The following is a 26,577-nucleotide window of genomic DNA, read 5'->3' on the forward strand; positions in this document are numbered from 1 at the left end:
AACCTAGTCGACAAGATCAATAGGTGGGGACTTAGTTATAAAATTGCCAATTGGAAAGTCGGGGCTTTGCGAAAACCCTGAATTTTAATTCAAGTCAGATGGACCGCATTGTACGAGCGTTAATTCCAAGACGTAGCATACAGGTTGATGGTAACAGCAGGGAAGGATTCGAACAGTTTTCACCATGAAAGAACTGGAAGAGGCAGCCCTCACTATGAAGACGGTACAAGGTCCTGGAGGCATATTTCCTTGTCACGGATGGATAGCGGCAAAGCTCGCGCTTATTAACAAAGGGAAAGGAGACATTCAAACTGCCGTTGGTATACCGACCGTTTTGTATGCTTCGCGGGAACGTGCTTGAAAATCTTATCAGAAGTAGAGTTATCCTCAAGGAAGTTAGGTTTTATAGCTGGGATATCCAATGTGAACGATGTTATGCAAGTTATTAATGCGGTTTATCGAACTGAGGCATACATCCGCCGGTCCTGACGGGAAGTGCTCCCCTTAACGCTTGATATCAAAAATGCCTTCAAGTTCGTAAGATGGACAAATATGCTAGGTACATTAGAAAATTCATTCTACATGCCGAGCTATCCCTTGTGAGTATTAAGGGATTATCTGAGAACGACAGGTAAGAGGATGTTTAAAGTTCATAATTTCAGCCTTGCGCTGGAAAAACCGAAATGTCCCATATAAATCAGCGGATTGACTATAGAGTCATAATCAATAACAAAAGGTATCTTGGCCTGATCCTTCAATCACAGAAGTGCTCCTTCAAGCAAAGCAAAGTAGGCGGACAAGGCTGAAGTTGGAGTTCTAGCTGTAAGTCGGTTAGCTGCGAATGTTGGATGTCCCATAACTATCAGGAGAAGTCCTTTTAAAAAAATCAGCGTTGTCCGCTCTGCTCTATGGCGCGGAGGTATGAACTGACGACTTTGGCAAGGAGGTGTATCGTATGGGCCTTGCGCAAGTGCAGAGACGGCGCACTTTGCGGATGACGTCTACCTAACGCACTGTCTTAGAAATTGGCTTTAATGGTGATTGAGGGAGTGATTCCGGTTGCCCTCCTTGATAAGGAACGTAAAACTATCTTCGTGTGCAAAGAAGAAGAATCAAGAGAAGCGTTTGCTCGAGAGACTGGCAACGTCACTGACTGGCTACTTTCTTGGCAAAATGAGTCAAGAGGCAGATGGGCTGCGCTGCTCATCGGCAATTCAAATCCGTGGTTGAGTCGAAAGCATGGTAAGATTGATTATTTTCCTACCCAACTTCTACGTGAGCTTGGAGATTTTCAGTCTTACTTGCCTACTATGTGTTCTGGAATGGTGTAGTGGACGAAGCCACTCACATTGCTTTTTCTTGTGGATGGTAGGATGGGATTCGGCAGCAACATACACTGAGAAGTTCTCTCCTGACAACCTTGTCAGAGTGGAGCAGATGGGTGGGGTTCCATTCGTTGCGAAAAAAAATTAGCTCGACCGATAGAGGGACTGAATGGCAAGAGATTCATTCAACTAACAACTCCCTTCTTCCTGTTCCCTCCCGTTGGTGAAAGCAGTTTCTTGACTTGGTGATTCCTTAAGTCTCAAGAGCGAAATGGCTAGCAAGAAGTACTATCAAAAATGGTTGCAGCCTAGTTATGTGATAATGGGGAGGTATTTAGTTGGTAGCTCGACGGCGTAACCTTGCGGGGTTCCAATACTTTGTGCGTAAACGCATACCATCCCCACAAAAAAATTTACATCAAAGTTGTAATCTTTAACTGAAACTTTTTCGAGGTTAATGCTATAGTGACCATAGTTGGAAATGTAGGCTATTTGAAGCATGATATTCTCACCAGCGGCTAGTATTTTCTCTCTGCTACGGACCTCAGTCAAAAGTAGTTGGCCTTCGATCGAAGTTTCAATTGGACATATTTGATTGTCATTTATCCCGAGCAGGGCATAACTACATCAACGTGATTGTTGATTTAATGGAATGCGTTTAAGTTTCTTCCAGGACTTCCCGAGAAACTCGCACTTCGGCTTCAATGTTCTGCGCCACCACTCATCGGCGATCATAGGATAGTGGATTCCATTCCAGAGTAAACTTGGTGGTGCCGCTGTCACTATCATATGTGACTTATCCACTGGCATCTTCACTTTCTCTTCAACATGTTCACGGGTATTCAGCTGGTGCGTCGGTAAAGTCGCTAATTTGAAATGATATCAAATTAGAAAAGCCCGATGATACAATGAAGACGAAAGCTTGACGCTGTTGAGTAACAGTAGCGGTCGCTTTCCACGTTTTACTCCCATAATGAGTCACAAAAAGAACTTGGCCCTTGGATTCTGAACAAAACAGGGAAACTAGTGCTGTAATGCGCCGGGTGATATCAAGTTTGGTGGCGTCGTCCGCTACATAGATATACAAATTGTTCGTCACCTTCGAAGTTCTGCCCATTAATGCAAATATGAACAGGACGATGACCAGTTAGACTGAAGCTTTGTTGGTATTCATCTTCAGATCCCCTATACTTCCCTCCTTTTTTAAATTATGAGTCTGCAACTTGGAATGTCATTAGCATCGACGAGGCCTTTGCCAAAAGAGGAACCCCTCCAATTGTCGCCCTTAAGACGAGTACCGTTTTTGGAAATCTTCACGATGTTCCACTTCTTCCATCGGGTTGCCAGTATTCACAGAATAGTAAAATGTCTGTACAAAATCCAGAAACTGCGATGAACAATTTCGGTGGATGACGGTCAAGTCCAGCGGCTTTACTTTACTTAAGTCATTTTGGCCGATAGGATTTTAGTTCGATTTTGTGGACCTGTATCCCGTACGAAGAGTAGCCTTTTTATCCACAAGAGGAGGGACTTCTTCATGTGTCATACGGTTGGGAACCATGAGGAGATGTTCCTGCCACCTCGTAAGCTGCTCGTTGACAATGACCAGGGATCGAATATTAATATTCTTTTCAGAACCATTAAGACTCTTGTGACCACCTGCAGATTCTTTCGTGGTGCGGTATATGGTAGCGGAATCGTAAGTATATCTGCAACTTCTGCTTCCCTGACTAACGCAATAATGGATTCCCTTTTGCCATGGAGTATACAATGATAAATTTTCCGAGATTTCTAACGGCATTGGAGTTTGAGCTGGTCACGGCTTTTTCGATGCTATAATCAACCAGATCTTGTGACGCCCCTTGGAGGCATGACCGACGACCTGAATAACGTTTCGCTGGTACAGGAGTTCGTCCGCTACCATACTTCATACAAGCGGTGATTGTACCCTGCCCTGTGGACAATTTTGAGTAGTATTCATGACAATAGAATTGTGCCTGTCGGAACTTCTACTTCCCTACTTTCTAGCATTTTGCCCATCCAGAAAGCCAAGGTATTTCCTACTTCCTTGTGGCTCAGGGCATCTTGTATATCTGGATATCCAAACAGACACACAGTGCTATGTCTTTTGTTTTTATTCCATCCCAAAGTACATCCATCAACTGATACAGAGTAATTTCAGTTGACTGCCCTGTCCGGTAAGCGCGTTGACACGTTAGTTCAAATATAGTTCTCTATGACCTTCTCCACCGTTTTGAGTACGAACGATGTTCGACAAATTGGTCTGAAAGATTTAGGGTGAAAAGGATTCTTTTTACCCGCCTTCGGAATAAAGACCACTTTTGCCTTACTTAGCACCCTCTGAAGAGACTCTAAGATGATTCCTAGACCCCTCTGGATTAGTGCCGGAAAGATGCCATCTACTCCGGGTAATTTCAACTGTTTAAAAGTTCCCACTGCCCACCTTCTTTCTTCCCCTTTTATTCATTGTTGGAGTGACAGGTAGAATGTTGTCGCCTGCAACCGTGGGGTAGAACCCCCGAAAATGAGTTCTGAAAAGCAAGTGTACTCTGCCCTCCTCATTCTCGGTAAATGTCCCATATTCCTCTTCAAACAGACAGAGGATATTGCCCCGTCTTTGGCTACAGCCTTGTAAAGCCTGGTTGCTTCTGTAATCTGTGCGATTCCTTCATAGAATTACCAGTACGCAGTCAGCGCATTTTTGTACCTCTGCCAGTCCGCGGTTTGTTTTGCCAGGTTGAAGATTTTTCGTACCTCTGTTCTCATTCTGGCCAGGTTCCTGTTCCACCGTGGTACATCCTTTGATGACTTAACTGTCTTAACCGGACAGTTGGCCTTATATGCGTCAATGATGACTCTGTTCAGATTTTCCACCACTGTTTCTAGTTCCAGTTCGCTCTTGATGTCACCGCCCCTTTGAAGGTGGGCCATGATGTTGCTCAGGTGCGTTGCATAGAATTCCCAATCCGTTCTCCTGGGATTCCTTGGCAGATGAGATAACGAGTATATACTATCTGAAATCAGTCTCTCTTTTGTCGAAACGAAGAATGCCGAAAGAAAGAGATCTGCAAATAGATGGTAGCAGCATTGGGACCACTCGGGAAAGGACCAGGGACCCACAGGTTGATCGTTAGAATCAAGGAGTGGCTGGGGAGACAACATGGGGAGATTAATTATAATCTCACTAAGTTTCTGACGGGGTATGGGAGACATCGCCAGTATTTCTGCAGGTTCGAATTGGACAGTTCGCCTAATTGTCCAAACTTCGAGGAAGTCCCCGCGGTCCCAGAGCACATATTCTTCCACTATCCAAGATTCAGAGACCAGAGGAGAAACCTAGAGAAACTTTAGGTGTGGTGAGGAGAATGCTAACATCGCGGAAGGATTGGGTGTATTTAACTCAATGATCGCATCAATCCAGAGCAAACTGCGAAAAGCGGAAGAGATGAGGAAGGCGCGATCACAAACCTCGCGACTTGAAGAGTAAAAAACAGTTAAAGTTAGCTAACTCCACCCCGTGATGTAATACCTTATGTTGGTTCCATGGTGCAGGGGGGCGTCGGGGTGGTTTTAGTGATTAAAAATGCCACGGGCTGGCGTGTCCAGGCCAGAGTCTTTCGAAAATATCCACCCCCTTAAAAGAAGCAAAAGACAGACATACAAAACCTTAAAAAGGATGTTTGAGCCGTGCGTAAAAACAATTCATTTCCCCAATCCTAAATGGTGGTTATTATACGTGTCACCAAATTTCAAAAAAGTGATCCGCGACGCAGTGTAACGCAATGTAAGAGGCACCATCCTCATCAAGCCCACCCTACGCAGAATCTTGAGATTATATCATTATATGACGAAACCTATGGGCGATACCACGACCGGCTGATTGTGGATGGAACCCGGCTCAACAGGTTGCGGTGGATGGGCACTGGGGACGGATGATTTTGCTAGGAAAATCTGAAAGGGCAATATCCATGGTAGAAAAAGAAGACGTGGTAGACCCTGCTTCAGATGCATCGATGAGGTAAGGCAGGACGCAAAACAGCTTTTAGTGGACCTCGCGCAGAACCCGGATCTCTGAAGTTTCTTACTAAGACAGGCCTAGACCGTGTCGAATTCAGTACACTTCACTCGAAATATTCCACTCTCGATGTCGTTACACCCAGCACCAAACAATAAATTACGATTTCAACAAGGAACTTTATTTAACAACTTAATTGCACTAGTTCAGTGTGGCCGACCGCACAAAACATGTGGTCGCTACCAGAGGTCGAGGAAGAAGGTGATTTCCTTGATCGGTCGCGGACCAATGGAATTTTCACCGTTGGTTCTCTGCCCTCGTGGCGAGTTCGAATCGGAGAGCGCCTGCGACGTCCTCTATCTGTTCGCACGCAACATGTTAACCCTGCTGCGCCACATTACTCCGCCCCCCTGATGAAACCTAGGGGTTTCAACGACTGAACCCGGAACTGCTTTGCCAATCATTCTGCAAAGCAAATGCGACGTTATTTTGGGGCGCAAACGGGCTTCAGCCTAGATAAGGAGACCATCTTTTTGTGTCCCTCGATCTCGAGCTGGAAGAATTGCTTTCCCCGTTCGAGAACGCGGTACGGGCCTTCATATGGAGGCTGCAGCGGCTTCCGGACGGCATCCGTCCTGACCAGAACATGCGTGCATGTGTCCAGTTCCTTGGGCGCGCAGGCAGGTGCGGACGAATATATATATGGGAGGTGTCGCTTTGATGCGACGAAAATTGTCCCTCAGCAGGCGCAGCAATCCTGACTCTGTGAGACCCGATCTCTTGTCGAAGACCGGATCACTTGGGAGCCTTGGGTTCTCCCCGTATACCAGCTCTGTGGGGCTGGCAGCAAATTCCTCTCGGCGGGTTGTTCGTAGGCTGAGTAAGACGAGAGGCAAGCCCTGAGTCCAGGACAGATCGTCGGGAGCCATAATGGCGGCTTTCAGCATCCGGTGCCAACGTTCCAGCATCCCATTGGATTGCGGGTGGAATGCCGTAGTCCGCTGGCGTCAAACGCCAGGAGTTTGCCTAACTCCGAGAAAAGGGTGGACACAAATTGCATTCCTTGGTCAGAGATGACTACTGTAGGGACTCCAAAGCGAGGGATCCACTCTCGACAGAGAGCTTCGGCACAAGATTGCGCCGTAAAGTCCTTCAGAGGTATTGCCTCAGTCCACCGCGTAAACCTGTCAATGATTGTAAGGCAATACTTGAAACCGTGCGAGTCTCGCAAAGGGCCAACGATGCCGAGGTGTATTGTGTGGACCCGCGTGGTAGTGCGGAGGAATGAGCCCACTTCTTTTCTTACATGCTGGTGATTTTACACGTCTGGCATGCGATGCACTCTCTGAGCCAGGAGTTGACATCCTTATTCATGGAGGACCAGAAGTATTTTTCGGGGACTAGCCGATTTGTTGTCCTGGATGGGCTACGTCGTGAACCGCGTGGGACACTTCCTTGCGAAAGGTAGCCGGAATGTATGGCCGGGGTCCTTTTTCCGAGAGAGAAAGGTTCGAGCCGAAGATGGGCAACTCCCGAAATTTGCATTTGGGGTTGGATTTGAGGCTCTGCGTCATCCTCCTGCGCCTTGGCAATAGCCGAGAAATCGAGTGAGGCGGGGATGTTTACCTCGGAGACACGTGACAAAGCGTCAGCAACTATGTTGTCCTTGCCAGACACGTGCTGTATGTCGGATGTGAACTGGCTTATAAAGCTCAGGTGTTGGAGCTGACGAGGGGACGCTTTGTCGGGCTCTTGTTTCAAAGCATACGTGAGAGGCTTATGGTCCGTAAACACTATGAACGGCCTGCCTTCTAGGAAGAAGCGGAAGTACTTAATGCTCAAATACGCGGCGAGCAGTTCTCGATCGTAGGTACTGAAGTTCCGTTGAGCGGGATTCAACTGCTTAGAGAAGAAGCTCAACGGCTGCCAGACCTGATTCAACTTTTGGTGAAGGGCAGCACCTATTGCGATGTCAAGGGCATCAACAAAAACGGCTAGGGGTGCATCTTGTCGAGGAAATGCCAAGAGTGTAGCGTCGGCCAGTTGTTGTCGGGATTTACCAAGCGCGGATAGCCTCTTCAAACCACACAATCTCTCGTGTGTCTTTCGCTTTCGGGCCAGACAAGTACGCGTTCAAAACGGCCTTGGGCAGGAAACGATGAGAGAAGTTTAGCATGCCCAAAAACCGCCTCAACTTCTTCACGGTTTTCGGACGCAAGAAGCTTGTAATTGCTTGCACCTTAGGACCGAGTGAATGAACCTTTGAAAGGTTTGCGCCGCATTGCACAACCCGAAAGTTATCTGGGTTAACTCGGCATATTGTCGTCTTTGGAATGTCTTCTGATCCCACAGGGATTTGGTGATATGTCTTGGCTAAATCCAAGGTGGAAAAGATGCGACAGTTTGTGAGATGATGCGCAAAGTCGTGGATGAGCGGAATTGGATATCGGTCTGGAACAGTCTGTGCATTTAGCCTTCTGTAATCCCCACAGGGGCGCCATTCGCCGTTTGGCTTAGGGACCGTATGTAGTGGGGAAGATCAACAGCTGTTTGAAGGTCCGCAGATACTCTGTTGAACAAGTTGCTCAAATTCTTTCTGCGCAATAGCCAGCTCCTGGGGTGTTAGAGGACGCACCTTCGTGAAGATCGGGGAACCGGTAGTGTTGATGTGGTGCTGCACATTGTGCTTCACTGGTTTTGAGAGACTACATTCGGTAGTAATCTGGCTGAAATTTTGGAGGGGTGCCCGAAGACGAGAGTCGGCTATGTCCTTTGAAAGTACGGAAAGATTGTTGTTTGGGTGAGATGCGGTTTGGCCCGACGAATTAAGACTGGTCGTGGGATCTATAAGAGACTTGTTCATAGTGGCACAAAAAGTCTGCGCCTACTATGGGGAAGCTGACATCCGGCAGGATGAATCGCCACAACCGGATACTGGTTGTTGCGCGGTTGATGATGATGATGAAAAAAAAATGCAGGTGTACTAATAGGATTTCCATTTTTTGTATATAAACCAGTGACCAACGGAGCTAAAAAACGAATAATCGTGGTTTGCTCTCCATCTTCATGTGACAACTTTGCTGTGATTTCTAGCGTTTTCTGTTCTTATTATGGAAATTTGAAGACATAATGGGACTCCTCCTTGGAGCCTTCTTTGGAGAAAGAAATCCATTTTTAAGCTTCGCAATAATAATTTATTAAAAGTTAGTCAAAGAAGTAACTATAAAAGATTAAGAAGGACATGTACGTACATATATGCATAAAAACAATTATAACGAATTTTACCAAACTTGTTTTTGTGGGTCAGAATGTACAAATTTGTATTTACAATTTGAAGGAAGTGACCTTTTCGTGTGTGAATGTATGTAAGTGCATCAAAGGAAGGCAATTTTGAGTATATTTGGACGAAACTTTGAATGCTGTACAAAAAGGATGAATGTGACAAAAACGATATTGGCATCAATTCAAATAAACATTCCATCAGAACACAAACGACATGCATCCTAAATCCGAAATCTTATAAACGAGTGTGTTTAGGAAATAGTACAAAACTCCTTGGACAGGACTCAGCTTTCTATCGATTTTTATTTACAAGATGGTCAAGGAAGAAGACGTTGAGTTTCCAAATCACGTTTCCAGTGCAAGCATTTTCTGGTACAAATATCACATTCAGGACTCGATTAAAGCCTTCGACAAAAATGCATTTCCAAAAAAGCAACACGGAGCAAACATAGCGCAATGCATTGGCGGCTGCAGTGGTTGGAGAATTTCGCAACAAACAAACAAACTCGAACGCCAACAAATTTCATGCGGATTTGATTCGGGCAATTGGCCAGCGTGGGGAGTCCTTTACGTACCTTTCGAATGGAATTCATCACGTGCGTGGAAGGCGTAACGTTCTTGAAAGAAAGCCCAGGACACTTCCGCAATCCCATGCGTTTTGAGGATCTTATGTTGAGAGAACATTGTCACCAGGACTCGATTCGATATGTGTATGTGTTGGTACGGTGTTAACTGAAAAGGACTCATGTGTGTGTGTGTGTGCAAATGTTTGTATCTATCTCAGTTCAGTTGAAATTCGATTTTGGTCACGGCTAGGGATTACGCTGAGCACTTGTTCCAGCGTATGGTGATGACCGGGTCCTTGCGCATCAGCAACGGAACGCTGGTTTCGCATTTGCATTTTTTACAAATCTGGCCAATGGTCAGACTGGCCGTCGACTATATGTACGTCTGCTCGCAGGAGTTGTGACGCAGCTGTTGGATACCATGTAAGGAGCACGACGAGTAGCAACGTCTCGATGCGAATCTCTGCAAAATGGAATTCACCAATTGTACTTTATGTGTGCTGACTCTTTGCTTGGTATGTTCAGTGGACCGAAGGATAAATATGTGACTTGTTACAATGGGGGGACAGGCACGCAACACGAAATTGAATATGACATGAATGGAGAGACCCGAGCTCATTCATGATGGGCACGGGAGCGTTTGAGTTGCTGAGGTTAAAGGTCACGTACGACAGATTATCCTTACCTGTGATTTCGAGCGCATCGTCGGCTGATATTTTCTTCTTATCTTCCTAGGACAGCATACACACAGTATTCTAACGAAAGCTCTGGAAGAAAAGGAAAGAGAACAATTTAAAATAAATGATTTGGTGTGCCGTTTGATTTCAATTTAGGGTTTCGCTTATATTTCAGGATATTATGTTACTACAGTAATTCTTGTTATTTACTGAAATATTATCAATCTTCACAGAAAGGATTTGTAATCATCGACCTCCAGGCAAGCAGTTGCAACGGAAATTTAAATTTTTCGATTTATTTCCAAAAAATGGCTTCACTCAATAATTGATTCTTTGACGGTTCAAAAGAATATTTCCATTCAGAAAAAGTGGATTTAAGCCGAGCGTTCCCATCGCTCTTGCCATCTATTTATGGATCCCTCTCAGTGTTTTCGTCTGCGATAAGGGAGAGATTGGCTTCGCATTGTATATATTAGCCATCTCGTCTGCCAAGATGTCAACCGGGATAATTCGAGAGATGACGAGTGCTGCATCATCAGAAACAGTCCTGAAGGCAGAGCATACCCTCAGGGCCGTCCTCCTGTAGACTGCACTTAGTTTGTTAGTGTCATCTGACATTCGCAACGCCTCCGTCCAAACTTGGGTGGCATAGAGCATGATTGAGCTTACTTAGAGGTATGCCGTGGTTCTACCACGTTCGGCATCATCCTCGCCACGGCCATACTAGCAGTGGATGTATCACCACCCCCAAGTATTTGATGGTCGGTTTGGAAGTGATGATATGATAATGCAGGTGTAATTTCTCTTTCGGCGTTTAGTGACGAGGATCGCTTCTGTTTTTTCCTCCGCAAGTGTCAGACAAGAGCTCTCTAGCCAAATTTTAATAGCACTGATTGCCTCGCTTGAGAATAACTCAGCATCTTCGAGATGCTTTGCGAGAACAACCAGCGCTATGTCGTCGGCGTAATCCATCACTGTGGTCTCCCTCGGAAGGAGAAGATTAAGTACATTGTTGTAACGATGTTCCGCATTAGTGGGCCCAATACGGAGCCCTGCGGGACACCCGCGAAAACAAAGTACTCCGGGAGTCCATCATCAGTGTCATACCAGAGCCTCCTTTCAGTTAAATAACTATCGACGATAGCACCGAGATAGGTGGGAATACCAACCTTCGCTAGGGATTTCCGTAGTAGATTCCAATTGGCCGAATTGAATGCATTTTTCACTACCACGCAATGTTTGCTGGTACTACCCTTTCCGTGGATTGCATCTTCGGCCAATCCAGTAACCACTTTGATGGCACTAATGGTTGATCTGGCTTTACGGAACCCATACTGCCGATCTGAAAGGCCACCTTGGCTGTCAACAACCGAGAATAATCTATTATAGATTACCCGCTCTAACATTTGCCCCACAGTGTCCAAAAAACATATGGGTCGGTATGAGAATGGTTCACTTGGAGGTTTATCAAGCTTAGGCAGAAGTACCAACTTCTGCTGCACCCATGCCGCTGGAAATATTCCCTCGGGCAGGCAAGCTTCGAACAACTCAGCGAACATGTCCGGCCTGGATTTCACGGCAAGCTAGAGCTTATTCGGTTCCTCCGGTCTGGCGCTTTAATGTCTTCTATTCTACCGCAGATTTGCAGCAGCTCGCCTCAGGTGATTGGAGGAATTGCCGTCACATATGGAGGTGGTTGGAATGTGTTGGTGCCCTCCTCTTGCAGGGGGAATAACCACTGGATGATTTTCAGCAAGAGGGTAGGACACGTGATCTACGGACACATTTCACAAAGAAGATAGCCCGGCGGAGGGGTCCCCATGCATGCAAAAGGTGGGTGTAAATTTTTTTTCCGCAAATATAGTCGTGTGAGATATCAAATGAAAGGTCTTGATTAGTACTTTTCGAAACTATCGTAGTTTTCACATTTATTGGAAAGGTGGGGAGTGCAGCGGGTTGAAAGTGATAATTTCTTTAACGGGCCCATTCTCAAAAACTTCCCAGCCGAAAAATCTGAAAAAAAAATCAGAAGGCTGCCGCTATATGGTGCTTAAGCTCCGAAATACCTTTCATTCCGATATCCTTTCAAATAAAGGTAATAATAGTATATTATAATAATTAATTTAAACCCCCTCAAGTTCATCCCTTTACCACGAAATTGCAGTAATATAGGTTATAACATAGAGCATGATTCTATCAAGTTTGGTGGAAATCGCACCATTACTAACAAAGTTATAATAGGTTCCTTGCAAATTCAAAACTATATGTCAATATCACCCAAAATTGAATGCTCTCACATAACATATGTGTATATTACCTGCTAAGTACTAATGGGGCAAAAGCACACTCAAATGTCTTTATATAAGAAATACACAAAACCTTTCATACCTGAAGCGTCCAGCTTCCGGTTTCCCGACTTGTTTATTTTTAATGATCTGCCCATTGATGGAAATAAGAGCAGAGCGGTAATCCTTGCCTCCTCAGTGAATGGGCAAGCAGATGTTATCTGCTTAGTCAAGGAGATTAAGGAAAGAAGTCATTTGCTGCATCTCTACCTCTACATCGAGGTATGGAGGACAATAACATGATAAAGAGGTAACAGCACCGTCCAAATTCTTTCGATGTAGTACGTGGCATTTAGCGCCGTGGTTGGAAAAAATTGAGGTGGTGGTCTCGGTCTCAGCCACTAAGAGGAGAATGATTTCATATACAGCCGGCGGGCTTCCTCAGATCTCAAACAAAGATAAAGTTTTCTTCAGTGAATAGTCTGAAGAAACTCTCTATCTCATGAAAATGACCATTAACAAGGCGATCTGCGGGGATATGCATACAATGGGCATAACGAATGGTCTGTGCACTTGGAGCTGTGGCTCCCCCTGAACTAAACCAAACTAGCTCCGTGATTTGCTACTATACTAATAATAGCATCTTCTCCAGGAACCCGTTCCTACTAAATGTAAAGCATTTTTGGCATCGAAGGTAAGGTGGTATGGAAACTAGCTGTATTTTTTCACAATAATCCACAGGGTTTTTATGTACTTAGTACATGAGGATCCACACCAAATATCGGCTTTCCTGAAACAACGGCGCAAGGGAGTCTTAATGGATAACGTCCAGTTGAAGCACAATTAAATCTGCAATGCTATTAAAGTAGCATTCTGATCCCAAGCCCAGGTAAAGGAGCAGAGTTTGAGGGAACGTATTTTGTACTATCCTCAATGGAACAAAAATAAAATGCTGAAATCAGGGAGAGAAATAGAAGAAAGTATAGTTGGAGTTATTCCACTATACTAAATCCTACCTGATCTCTCTTGGTGAAATGCCTTCTGGCAACTTCTCGATGCAAAGACCTGCAACGTGCCTACTGTTGACTATATCATCATTGCACGATGACGAGCGTTAAATACCTCGGATCAACGCTATCAGCCCATGAAGAATTGCGTTATGAAATTGCTTCACGCATTAACACAACCTGGATGAAGTAACGTTCCACAACTGGTGTTCTTTGTGATCGATGTATCTATGAACGTCTCGAATCTAAAATTTCCCCCCATGTCGCCCGTCCTGTGCCCTTTATTGTTCTGAGTGTTGACCACCTATAAAAGACAATGAATGGCGTCTTGCGGTAATGGAGACAAAGATGTTGCCTTGGACTAGTGCCGTGACACGTTTTGATCACATCCGAAATGAGGATATCCGCGAACGTTATGGCGTTGCATCAATCGTGGAAAAACTACGAGAGGGGCGCCTTCGATGGTATGATCGCGTAATTCGTGCACAGTCGATGGTAAATGACCAAAAGGCAAGTCTAAACAACGGCGGCTTGATAAGCTAGATGGGGATTTAAAAGCCTCGAGATTGCACCCAGATCAGGCATTCGATAGAGCCAAATGGCGAAACCGATCACGAGGAGCCGACCTCGCTTGTGAACGGTACAATGGCTGAAGAAAAAGAAGAAGACATAGTGACGAAATCTATGAGCGATACCATAACCGTCTGGTTGTGAATAAAATCCGGCTCAACAGATTTCGGTGGGCGGATAACCCAATCCGTATGGATGAAAATGATCCAGCTTGGGTAGTCTATAAGGACAATATCTATGGTAGAAAAGAAGACGAGGCAGACCCTGCCTGAGTTGAAACGATGGCCTAGGCCAGGGCGCCAGACAGCTTTTGGGGATATCGAATTTGTGAACCCCGGCGCAAAACCGGAATTACTGGAGTTCTTTATTAAGACAGGCCGAGACCGATTGTTGCGCCGTTGTCAATGATAGAAAGACAACACACAAACAATAATCGTGAGATTATTGACGATGGCTTGAACCATTTAACAGTGGAGTGAAGGAGCCGGGAAACAAACGAAAGGGAAGATCTTAGTGAAAACCTTCTCCTATTCAAATATGACCTGGTGAATGTCGGAAATGTAATCGCGTTTAATAATGAAGAATAATTTATTCGATCATACTTTCGTAAGTGACTTGCTGATCAAGCATTATAGTGAAGAGTATACACATAAGTCGCGATTGATGAAGATACGTTTCTGGGGTTGACACACATTGTGAAGTACTGAGATTGCAGGAATGGCTGTAAATAAGGCATCGCAGATGGCCCAAAAAACATGGAGCCAGTGATACTTTCAGAAAAGCAGCCTCAGGTACTGCAGAAGGGCGTGGCGAAATATGCCAGATTATGAACAACCACTTCTCAATTATGAGCATGCGCGTGAAATATTGTAATCAATCAGTTTCCAATTTAAGTAAAGATTGCTTCAAGTGAATTCATGAAGAAACAAGTTTTGACCAGTGCGGGGTTGTGTTCAAAAGGTGCCCTCGTTTCACAGATTTCTGTGGGAGATAATTACGCGATAGCTTCCCCAACATCAGCTAGCTTCCTAACCAGGGCCGCAAAGAGAAAACCCGGGGCCGAGGTAAAAAATTATACGGGTCTGGTGTAGAAATCATGCCGAGCCCCATATTATCCCTTTTTTCATTGAAATGTCTCCTTTCCACCTGCTACAACACCTGTTCGCAACAATACCAGTAGGTGGCCAAGCCATCTCTAAAGTAAACAAAGGCGTGCATTCTGGGGAAGAGGTTGACAATTAGAACGCTGCTTCCAAAGAGAGGAAATGGTAGAAGCTTGTATTGATTTTGAAGCCGGGTAAGTCATTGATCTAACTCTCTATGGGCCAATTTGTCAACCATATTGGGGTTGTGAGTTCTATTGTATGGCATAACCCCCATGTCCCTCTCCTTTTAATATATGAGGCACTCAGGTACAACTTCCGCGAGTACAAACCGTTAATTATTGTCTTTAACCAGAAAAACACTCATGACGGGACGTAGATATAATCGCACAAAGGAGAGCACACGGCGCGGAACAACCTCAAGTTAATATTAGTGTTGAAATAATTGGATTTCCAAAGTTCGGACATATCAGGACAAGGTAGATTGAGAAATGTCAATGCGTTGTGCAACATCATGTCGTCTTCCGCAGAACGTACCCTAGACTGACAAATTGAATTGAAGGGACCTCAATGCTTTACTCATTAAAGTAAATAGGAAGAGTCCGACGACCCACCACACTAAGAACCTTGGTTTTTTTGTGTTTATCTTCAACCTAACTCCGTTGGCCTCCTTTTCCTAATTTAGAGCCATTTGTCCAAAGTCCGTGACTCACCTAGAAAGTAAATAGTTGCTTAAGCTGTTTGGCGAAAGATGGTAGAATCCATTGAACCCTTCCACATCTTCCAGCGAAGGCAGCATCACCGCTAACGAAGAGAAAAAGTATCCATCACGTGATGCAACCCTGGTAGACTCCATTTCGAACTTTCTCTGAGATTTCACCGTGATGCAACATTTGTGTTTTTTTTCGTCATATGTTGCTCTGATTACAACTATTAATTTCTCCAGAATGGTTCTCATGCGTGGCATATTTAAGGTACACAATCGACAGCTTCCTCGAAATCAACGTAGGCCAACTGGAGCATGAGTATTGACCTGCAGAATGTTAGTGTGGTCAACACAAGAGGACTCAGGGCGGAACCCAGCCTCCAGTCTTTCAATCAAGCTTCCAAGGTGTTCTTTCATGTATTCCAAGATGATTTTAAGTAGGTAATATCTTTGGGAGACGGGGACCTTAATTCGGGATTTTAGCTGTCAACCCCAATCTCCATTGCCAGGGTCCAGTATTTCCAAATAAATGAAAATTACAATTCTGAGTTCCTCAAAGAGACCGTCAAGTGTGGCGACTTTATTCCTTTAAGGGAGTTGGTGGTGGTGATATATTCGTTTCTTTTTAGAGAAGGGGTCCATGTTATCGACAACAGGTAGAACTTCATCGGCTGTAATGCGGTTCAGAATCGGTTATGATGTGCTCTTTCCACGCTCTTAATTACTTATCATTGTGGATGAGAGATCTACCGTCAACGTCCATCGAACACAGAGAAAATAAATTAAGAAAAAAGAGCTATGACCACTCAGTAATAGCGAGGATGGTACTAAATATAGATGGCCCGAAATATTGTCGATAATTACTTCTATTACGAGTTGTCAGCTCAATTCTATCTGTAGGCGACACCAGCGAACTTCATCAAGTTAACGCCCTCCAAACTGAGTGAATAAGGTCATTGGCTTAGTGACAACATAGGATTAACCCAATAATGGTGAACAAACTAAACAAGGCGAGCTATGGTTTAAGTAAGTTTTTAAGTGCTCACCGTGGGGACAGGGAGTGATTTTACAGATTCGCGTTGAATCAGTCCCCTAATTGACGCACGTGTGGAAGTACAGCCCAAAAGTACAGAACACATTCTCTTCAAATTTCCAAGATTTAGGAGCTCAAGGAGGTACTTGAGACTGAGGTAGGGCTCTATTAAAGGGAAGAAAGAAAAGACGAAGGTGGAACGCGCTATATTACATGGTGCGATCGAATGCAGTGTGGGCCGCGGTAATTGGAACCAGTAACAGGATACATCAGTGGCTAAAAATGGTAGAAACAGTTAGCGGACCTGGAAAGAGAATCACCGCAAATAACATAGTGTCAAGCAGCAGTAACTAACCCAACTAGGAGAAGCAGTTAACAACATAAGAGCCCCTTGGAGTCACACCAGAATGATGGTCTTGCGGGCAGAGTGTGGAAGTAATATGGAAAATGTTGACCAATTGGAGTCTAACATCCCCAATTACAGATGCGTATCCATTCCCCGCCAAAAAAAAAGCAGATGGACAGTAAAACGATTCAACAAGGTTTTGTTTTCCGCGGGACCTTGCTCTAAATGTAAACCTCAATATTAAGAAAATGAGCGGGGGGGGGGGGGGGGTACGTTCAAGAGGACTGATGATTGTTTTAGAGAGTGCACGTTAGGCAGGGCAGGAGTGCCTGTCATTTCTAATGAAACGAATATCTGGCGAATATCTGGGGGATACCAAAAAAGTTTGCCTTGATTACATTTTTGAAAGGACGTCAACACAACCAGACCTACATGCAATATATCAACCATATTAAATCTGGCTGACGAAAATGAATTCATTTTCAAAATTAAGTCTTTTCCAGGAGCTTCGGCTTAAACAAACGCGTATATATATCGGCATTTAAAATGCAATTTGTATTGTACAAAGTTCTCGTAGCAAATACATATTCCTGGGAAATTTCTGCCTACATTCGGTACGAAAACGCCTACAGGCGATTTACCTAATATTGAAAATGCAAAAGAGATACTTTCTAGAGCATCCTGTTCGCGTCACGCGATAATTTATTCACTCATCGCAGAAACAAAACACTGCATAATTCCTGTACTCAAAAAAGCGAGTACTGATTGCCATATCAAAACTGCCTGAAAGCTGGTCCGCTCCAGTGGCCTGGAACTATACAATCCATCATCAATGGAAACTGTATTCACAGAATACTACCCCTGCTGAACATCGGTCTCATATTTTCATTCAAATTAAAAAAAAATGTTACACTAGCAGCATCGGAGAACCCTGTCGAAGTGGAAGCCTCACTTTTTCCAGCCCATAATCCTTTTCGAGTCTTTCATCGCCTATTCATCCAACTCGGATTCACTCCCTCATACTATTAGAAGTCCGCACATACGACCGTGTAGGTGTACATAACGAATTGCCACAAAAAGCACTGACACATTTCACATCAGTTGTATCTTTTTTAGAGTATCAGATACAGAAAGGATTTGAGTAGGAATCAAGTGAAGAGCATAAATACAGATTTGAGTTTCACGTAGTCGCTCACTTATCGGGTTTTCAATCTCGTTGGGCTCTTGTTTTGAGGATGGTGTCGGAGTGGGGTGCATCGAAAAGTTGATATTGGAAATGCTTAAATGAACACTCCTCGAGTGACAAAGTACCCTTCAATCATTTCTGTGAGGATTCAGGTTTATCCTTTTTGTGCAGGCATTGACAGTTTTCATCAGCAATTGCGGACCATCTTCATGAATAAAGTCAATAGTAACTGGCATAACTCCAGTAGAAGTTGTAGAATCTGATCCATAGATAACCATATTTGCTGGTTCGTATAGATAGTTCATTATGGCCTGTTAGATACTTTTGGAAAAATTGGAATACACTGCAAAGGAGGAAGAAATTACTCAACCATGAGCTATCAGCTTTTGTTCAAACACCGCTTGAGTTTTTAGAGAAAGGAAGCAAAAAGGAGCAATATGGTCTAGATAAGGCGATCCAGAATTCAAGAATATTTGATTGTATCTTTTGGTTCACTTATTTTTATAAATAGTGAACATGTGAACTCCAGACTAAGGCATAGTATTGTTTTACATCAATTTGAGAATATCTGCACTTGCATAGTCAATAGAATCATTTCAGTAAGTTTTAGTTGCACTGAGGACCCTTCAGGATCCAAACCAATAGGTTTGTCACCTATGCTACGAAAGTACGCATGAAAAAAATCCAAAACTGCACGAGCAGACGATATACTATGGATACCAAAGTGGGTTGGAAGGTTATGTAAGGTAGCAGGCGGGGAAATGCAAAGCGATAAAAAGATATTATAATGATCATTGGCTTGAGTGGAATGCTTAGGATGTCGCCAGTGGGGTGACTTGAAAAACTTCCCATTTTTTAAATCATTGGATTTGACAAATTATTTTATATTGCCTGTTTTTTGACATTTTGGATTTAAAATACTTTCGTATGTAAATATTTTATCGCAATCGCAAAATTTTCAAAATTGTGGTCGACATTCCATCCTTTGTAATTTTTGATTGATCATTTTACTCCTGGTAGATGACACAAAGTATCGTTACGGAGAGGAGTGCTTGGGACTTTTATTTTGGCCCGAAATATTCGGTACCTATAGGGATTTAGGGGATCCCCCTCTCGTGGATGCGTATACGGATTGATCTTCCAAGCAGGAGAGAAATGATTTTGGCTATCAACGAATTCAAACGAAGTAAAGCCACTGGACTAGACCATCTTCCCGCTGAATTGTTTATCGCTTCACCTGCAATTATAGCAGATATGATGCATTAACTAGTGAAATCTTGGGAGCTCCCTGTCGTTGCAAAGAAAATGGGTAAAATAATGGCTAAAATTATCCTGGAATGTATCAACAAACAACTCGAAAGCTTGATCGGCAGAGAGTAGGTTGATTTCCGCTCCAGACCCTCCTGCATTGGACATATCAAAACCCTACAGATCATTTTGGAACAGTGCGCCGATTTTATATCTTCTCTTCACCTGTTTTTCATCGATTGCAAGAAAGCTTTCGATAGCGTGAACAGGGAGTGTATCTTGAGTGCTCTACGCAGGAGGGACATTCCAAGGAAACTATGATAATAGCTATAATCAGAGCGACATATGACGTCATCGAGGTCGATGGGAAACGACCAAAAGGCAGACCTAAACAACGGTGGCTTGATACGCTAGATGGGGATTTGAAAGCCTCGAGATTGCACCCAGATCAGGCATTCGATAGAGCCAAATGGCGAAGCCGATCACAACGAGCCGACTCCGCTTGTGAACGGGGTAAAGGCTGAAGAAAAAGAAGAAGAAGAGCGACATATGATGGCGCAAAATGTCACGTGCTGCACTGGGGTAAAATCTCAGAGAATTTTGAGGTCAAAATCGAGGTCCGCTAAGGTTGCATTTTGCCAAGGTTCATATTTTTTCTTGTTATCGGTGACGTTCTTTATGCTATCTAGTCCGAAATTATTCTGTGCTAGTATCCTTTCTGTCTTGCTATATGGAAGAAGCACATGGAAAGTGAACTCCACTATTACTCGAAAGTACTGTGATCGGATGAAGGAAGTGGCAGTGGACAGTTCACACTTTAAAGGGGGGCAACAATTGTATTGCGGGCTACGCCATACAGTAGAATCCACCCTCCCAAGATGACAGACGAGTAGGTGCATGGAATACGCCAATTTTAGAAATATTCAATGATTCTTTTTGAACTCAATAGTTTATCAATTATACAATAAACAATGATAAAACCAAGCAGAATATGATAAGCTTCAAATAAATATCATATAAACAGACTGATAAATAAGGGAGCAGAAAGAGAGAGCGAAAGCTGTGACCGGAAGCGCGAACAACAACCACAGGACCAAGGGGGTGAAAGTTCTCTTCAAATATTAGGGAAGAATTTTCATTACTATTATTAATTATTAACTGCTTAACCAGGTGGAGGCGCATCTCCGAAATACTGAGAGCCAGGTAATTACACCCAAGAAAGCAGAAGTTAGGATGTCAAGCAGTTTATCCAAGGTCAACATTGCTATACTGCGAGGACAACAACCAACAAACACTCCTGATGAAAAAGCAGGCACTAGCAAAAGCACGTCGGAGATAAATACATCAGATGTCAGGAAGGGGACTGGTCTCAGTGGTGCAACGGCACCAAAAAATTCAAACCTGAACGCAAGGGGGGAGAAAAGCCGGACAGGTAAGGGGTGAAGGCAGGAATCAAGAAGCCCACCATTAGCCATTGTTAGTGCGGTCAAGGGCGTTCGACTGGCCATACTGTCAAAAATGTTTACGAGCTAATACTCACTCGTGAAAAGCAGGAAACAATCGAAGACCTTGTCGTCAGGCAAATGTGGAAGGAATGAATTATGAAACTTTTGTTTCCCGGGATACGATTTCGACCAGGTCATATACTGGCGGACTGCACGGCGAAAGACACTACAGAGTGGTTTAAGACCATAGTCCCTAAATTGCTAGGCTGCGAAAGAGCAGAACTGTCAACATGATATATCAGGAGCACACAGTTTTTCTCACGAAAACTACAAAAATTGAGTCAAAAGGTCTCATGGACCTCCTAATCGCTCAGAAGCAAGGTGGAGAGCAAGGGTAGACTCCTCACGATGGGGGTGGATGACCAATCCCTGGAGGCAATCAAAGGTTGGAGTTGCCATACCAGCTGTCGATTTGGGAACATACTTGTGCATGTGCACAGGAAAACGCCGAGGAAAGGCACCTCAGAGGAGACACCGGGTGAAAAGCATACCGAGGTCCCCGAGGAACTCTCGAAAGCCATGGCGGAAAGACTGGAACAGCGAGAGAAGTAGATCTGCTGCCCGGTGAAGAGCAGAAGCTGGACGACCTAGACATAGGATTTCTAGGGCTCAGGGTGGACAGCGACGCGCAGAAAAGCACCATGTCGGAGGAGGAGGGCGATATTCTGACAGTGGAGAAGAGCTCCAAACTATAATGGAGCCAATGACCAGCACTAAGATAGCACAGATAAAACTTCACCAAGCGAAAACTGCATCTGTAGTAATTGCAAGGGCAAGTTCCAAGGAGAACATTGGAATAGTGCTGCACCTCCGATTGTAGACATTTGCACTTTACAACGTTGAGTACTAGACCGGACTCAAGGAGACGTTACACTCGAGGTGTTCTAAATGTTCGGACCTAGAGGAAGACTCGACCTGAACATCATCATCACATCACATCAAATATAGGAAACAGAAGAGTTGATGAATCTTTGAAAGGTTTGCGCCGCATTGCATAGTCCAAAAGTCATCCTAGTGTACTCGAAGAGTCCGAAAGTTGTCCATGTTGGCGTTTTCGGAGTGCCTTCGGCAGCTACATGGATCTGATGGTATGCCTTGAGTAAGTCCAAGGTTGAGAGAACATGGCAGTTAACGATGTTGAGTTCAAAGTCGTTGATGAGTGGGATGGGGTAGCGGTCAGGAATGGTTTGAGCATTCAGACATTTGTAGTCGCTACAAAGTCTCCATTCGCCATTGGATTTAGGGGCCATGTGAAGTGGGGAAGACTAACGACTGTCTGAAGGTCTGCAAAAACCCTGGTCAAGAAGTTCTTCAAACTCTTTTCGCGCAACTGTGAGCTCCTGCGGTGATAATGGACGCCACTTAGAGAAAAATAGGGAGCCAGTAGTGTTGATGTGGTGCTGAAAATCATACTTAACGGACTCAAAGAGACTACGCTCGGTAGTAATGTTGCGGTATTTTTGTGTGAAGTGCGCAAAGACGTGCATCGGTAAAGTCTTCAAAAACAATGGGAAGAGTGCTGGGTGAGAAGGATGAGATTTTCTCTAATGGCTAAAGGAAAATTGTGGGAAATAGCAAACCACCGTGGCACAGGAGATCCGCCCCTAAGATGAGAATGATGATGTCCGCGATTATGAAACGTTAAAAAAACTTTCGCCGAAGTCCTGAACTCAAGTCTACTTTCCTGTAGCCATACGTGCGGATTGACGAAGAATTTGCTGCCGCGAGTTTCAGTCATTGCGGTGTTAATTAATGATGTCGGGATATGGGAAGAACCGAAACTTAAGCGCCTGTATTAACCAGGTAGTTATACCAGCTCAAGGGCTCGTACATTGAGAGGCGACGTGGTACTGCATTTCGGATAGCAATCGCTAGAACTCCGGGCAAATCTGATTTGTTTGCAGAGAAATTTCAGGGCTGGTACATTTTGAAGTCTTTTCAGCGAACGTGCGATGGTACCACCATGTCCCAGAGCTTGCCAAACGTACCGACGACCTACGAACAGATCGCGTATTTCGAGAGGCGGATCTAGCCCTTGATCTAATCCTACTCCCCGAACACAGAGCGCCGACGGCCTCTGTCAACTCAGAGACGTTCTTCGCTAACGCTGCACCATCTGTTGCAGCTGAGCCACCTGGCTTGAGTTGTCGCGGGATATCTCACCAACCACGGGTCTTAGGCGGCCCTCACGAATTTTATCCGTGCTGACGACCAACTTATCCAGAGACCTCGAATCCACGCAAGTCAGGATGGCCTAAGTGCTCTCTGAAAGCCTTTGCAGCCACACCTTGTCGCTACTCAACTGCTTCATTTCACGCAACAGTTGGGTTGGTGCACGGTTACCTAGCATTAGCACTGTAAGTAAGCGTTTAAATTTAGCCATCTTACTTACTGGCAGGCGTTTTACGAGCTATTCTTTTAATTGCTTAGAAGAGCAGGTCTCGAGGACGTCGGAGGCAAGATCAACTGCCTTCTCGTCCAGCCCGACCAAAACGAACGGTATCCGCTATGATTGGGCCAAAGTGAATTGGGACTCGAGTTTAAGGAACCATGCTGCCGAGCACGGTTGCGGTAGTTACTGAGGATATCGTTGCGAAAACGAACAACTCAAGAGGGAAAACGGGCAAGTGGAACGAGCGGAGTTCGAGAATTAAAGAAGCGAAAGAGCCAAGGGGAAGAAAAAGATCCTGCGTTGTCTCTTATGGCCACTACGATTGACACTTGCCCGCATCTGACACTCAAGTTGCTCGTTCCACCACACTGGGTTTCCCAACCGCCAATATACTTTTAAGGATTCAGATCACTAGAGCACGTGATGTTAGTTCATGGAACATGATCAGCGACCTACGGAGATTGTTTTTAGCCAGGGCTGGTCGTCCTGATCATGGCCTTGAGTGCATGTCAGTAAGAAGAAGAAAAGCTTGCCTCTTATAAAAACTTGACCCCAGATGCAAGCTGTGACCGATAATATTATAGTTTTTCATGCGCTTCCCAAGAAGCATCCCCAAAGTGTCATCTAGTGTTGTGCAATTTGGACGATCATCATTGGACCATTTTGGAGATTGCAAAATACAAAATATTTCAGAAATTTCAAACAAAAAAACAAAAACGAAAGGATACTCACCTTCTAAAATCACGACTCCAACACGCATATATTACAGGATTCATACTTGAATTGATCCAGCCTAGCCACGTGACCACGGCCGAGACAATTTCTTCATGTGCTATACATTGAATACAAAAACCCGATAATAAATTAACTACAAAGAATGGCAGCCAACAAACAATAAACACGCCCATCACGATTCCTAACGTTTTGGCCGCTTTCTTCTCCTTCGCGAATTTCGCCAGTTTCCGGGAAAGTGAAAAATTCTTTCCCAGATGACGATGACGTGCCAAGCCGTTGTTATGCAGGGCGGACAAAGGTTCCTCCTCTGGCTCCTCGGGCGTTGACGTGGTAGTCGCGGAAGAGTGGTGATGATGATGTTGATGAGAGTGATGATGCGGCTCACGGGTAGTCCCGCCGCGATGAATACGAAGCGTTAGTTGCAATTCCCCCGAAGCCATCAGTACTTGTTTTGTACCGATCTTAAGAGATCGGGTTTGTACGACGGCAGCACGATAAATACGACAATAAGTGAAAACCATTACTAAAAGCGGTAGATAAAAAGATATTGTCGACGAAAACACTAAATAGCCTAAATGTTCTGTGAATGTACATTTGTATGGGGGCATGTCGCCCTCACGTGCAGCCCTCCACCACACTATCGCGGGAAAACTTATTGCACCCGAACATATCCACACTGCACAGATGAGCATTACCGCTCTGTTTCGCGTCATACGCATCGGATACGAAAAAGGATCTGTTATCGCCCAGTACCGGTCCAGCGAAATCACGCACAGATTCAGTATAGACGCCGTACTGAAAAGGACATCCAACGACCGCCAGATATCACACCAATCCGTCCCGAAAAACCAAGTCTTCTGTAGAACCTCGTAGAGGGCGGAAAATGGCATCACCACGAGCCCCACTAGACAATCAGCCACAGCCAGGCTTGTTATGAAGTAATTCGTCGCCGTATGCAAATATCGCTCACGGACAACAGCCAAAATAACGAGTGAGTTACCGAAAACGGTGGCAAACGAGAATAGGAACAGGAACGTTAGCAGACTGACACGATCATTGGACATCGACTCGAGATACTCCTGAAAATCAGGCTGACCGGTAGGCAGACAGCAGTTCCCATTGAGATCGTAGAGGTCGAAGTCGAAAGTTCTATTATCGGTTGTTGTGTTGATCCAAACATACTCCAAACTTGCATTATTCATTATCATATCTTGGGATCGTTTTAAGGATCAGCGAGATTGTATCCTGAAACCACTTATTTCCGGAAGGCGATCAACTGGGCGGTCATAATATTGATTCTTTTCATGTAGTCCTGTTCAGGCTAGCACCTGGTGTGTTGTCAATGTTCTACTTCGAATCGTACATTTGAACCAAACCGTCTGGGTACGGTTGGTTCTGCAGAATCTGGTTGTCCTTGAGAACATTTTTCTGTTTCGGATTAAATTTACTAAAGAATCCTTCAGAAGTCAGTAACTTGCAATAGGTGCATCCGTTTTCATGTTTATGCTGAAGTTGAATTTCCAAGTAAAATTTTGGGACAGCTTCCCACTTGTCATGATGAAAGCCTGAAACGAGGTAGATGAAAAAAAACTATTAGAGTCTGATCCTTGGCTTGAATGAAATGTTTTTGAAACGAAATCTCTAAAAAGTATAGAAACCACACAAATGATATCCTTTACGAACACGTCCTACGCTAATTATCCAAGCGCACATTTTATCCTCTGTAAGGACGAATATTCTTTTCAAATTTGGGCTCAAAGCTGAATATCGCATTGGAGCAGCAGCTGGTAAGTCCTGACTGAAAAGGGTCTGCAATTATGAGATGCAGACAACCATAAACGGTCCTGTGGCTTATGAATATCTACGAGAAAAGTTAAATATCTTTCACTGAATATGAGGAGGTATTTCGTGTAGTTTGGTAGGTTCAACTTTGTCTGGTCTAACCTACAAAGTTTTGCCTCGGCCTAGATAGTCCCAGCTTGCATTGTTTGCTAATCGGCCTTGAACTGCAGGATTATGGCTTCTACAAGACCTTTCTGCCTGTGAAAGGCAACTTTTCGACGAAAATCGCAGTTATCCGCTTCCCACACGGGCTGTTTTCATCAAAATAGATTTATCAGTGCATCCCTTCCAATGGAAACGCGCTTCCTCTTGATTAATTTAAAGCTTTCGCTGATGAACGAGTTGCATCAAAGTTTAGATAACGCTGAAATTGTGATTTATCTAGTGTTACGATTCGTGAAGCGAAAAACCCCATGCCAACTTTTACATTCGGTTCCATATCTCCGGGCGCTATCTGCTTCCCACGGAGTCAATACATTTAATTAAAAATTTCCCAACATGAGTTGTCATCTGTCAGGAAATTCGTCCTTTCAGCAGCAAATCTGCCCCGTCTACTTCGCAATTTTTTCGCCCACTGAGTTGATGAGTGAGGCTGTCGCGCGACATGGCACCGTTGAAGCCACGCCATTCACGTACCCGCTTGGCCTTGTAATGTACGCAGGATAACAAAATCGTGAGATAATTCCTGTGCTCGTGACTTGACTGCTTCAGTGCCAGCATGGGTGTCCTCCCG

At 44.4% G+C, this 26,577-nt stretch overlaps 1 protein-coding gene across 1 annotated transcript in view; it reads right to left on the minus strand.

Annotated features, from left to right (window-relative positions):
• LOC119651866 (dopamine receptor 2) overlaps nt 1-25,531 on the minus strand; it is a 39,565-nt gene extending 14,034 nt beyond the window's left edge. The window contains 2 exon segments of the mRNA XM_038055674.1: nt 9,895-9,976; nt 24,000-25,531. Coding sequence (XP_037911602.1) covers nt 9,895-9,976; nt 24,000-25,210 — 1,293 coding nt within the window. The 5' untranslated portion in view covers nt 25,211-25,531.
• Nucleotides 25,532-26,577: the final 1,046 nt, after the last annotated feature.

Source organism: Hermetia illucens, chromosome 3 (assembly GCF_905115235.1).
Source record: "Hermetia illucens chromosome 3, iHerIll2.2.curated.20191125, whole genome shotgun sequence".
NCBI classification, from domain to species: domain Eukaryota; kingdom Metazoa; phylum Arthropoda; class Insecta; order Diptera; family Stratiomyidae; genus Hermetia; species Hermetia illucens.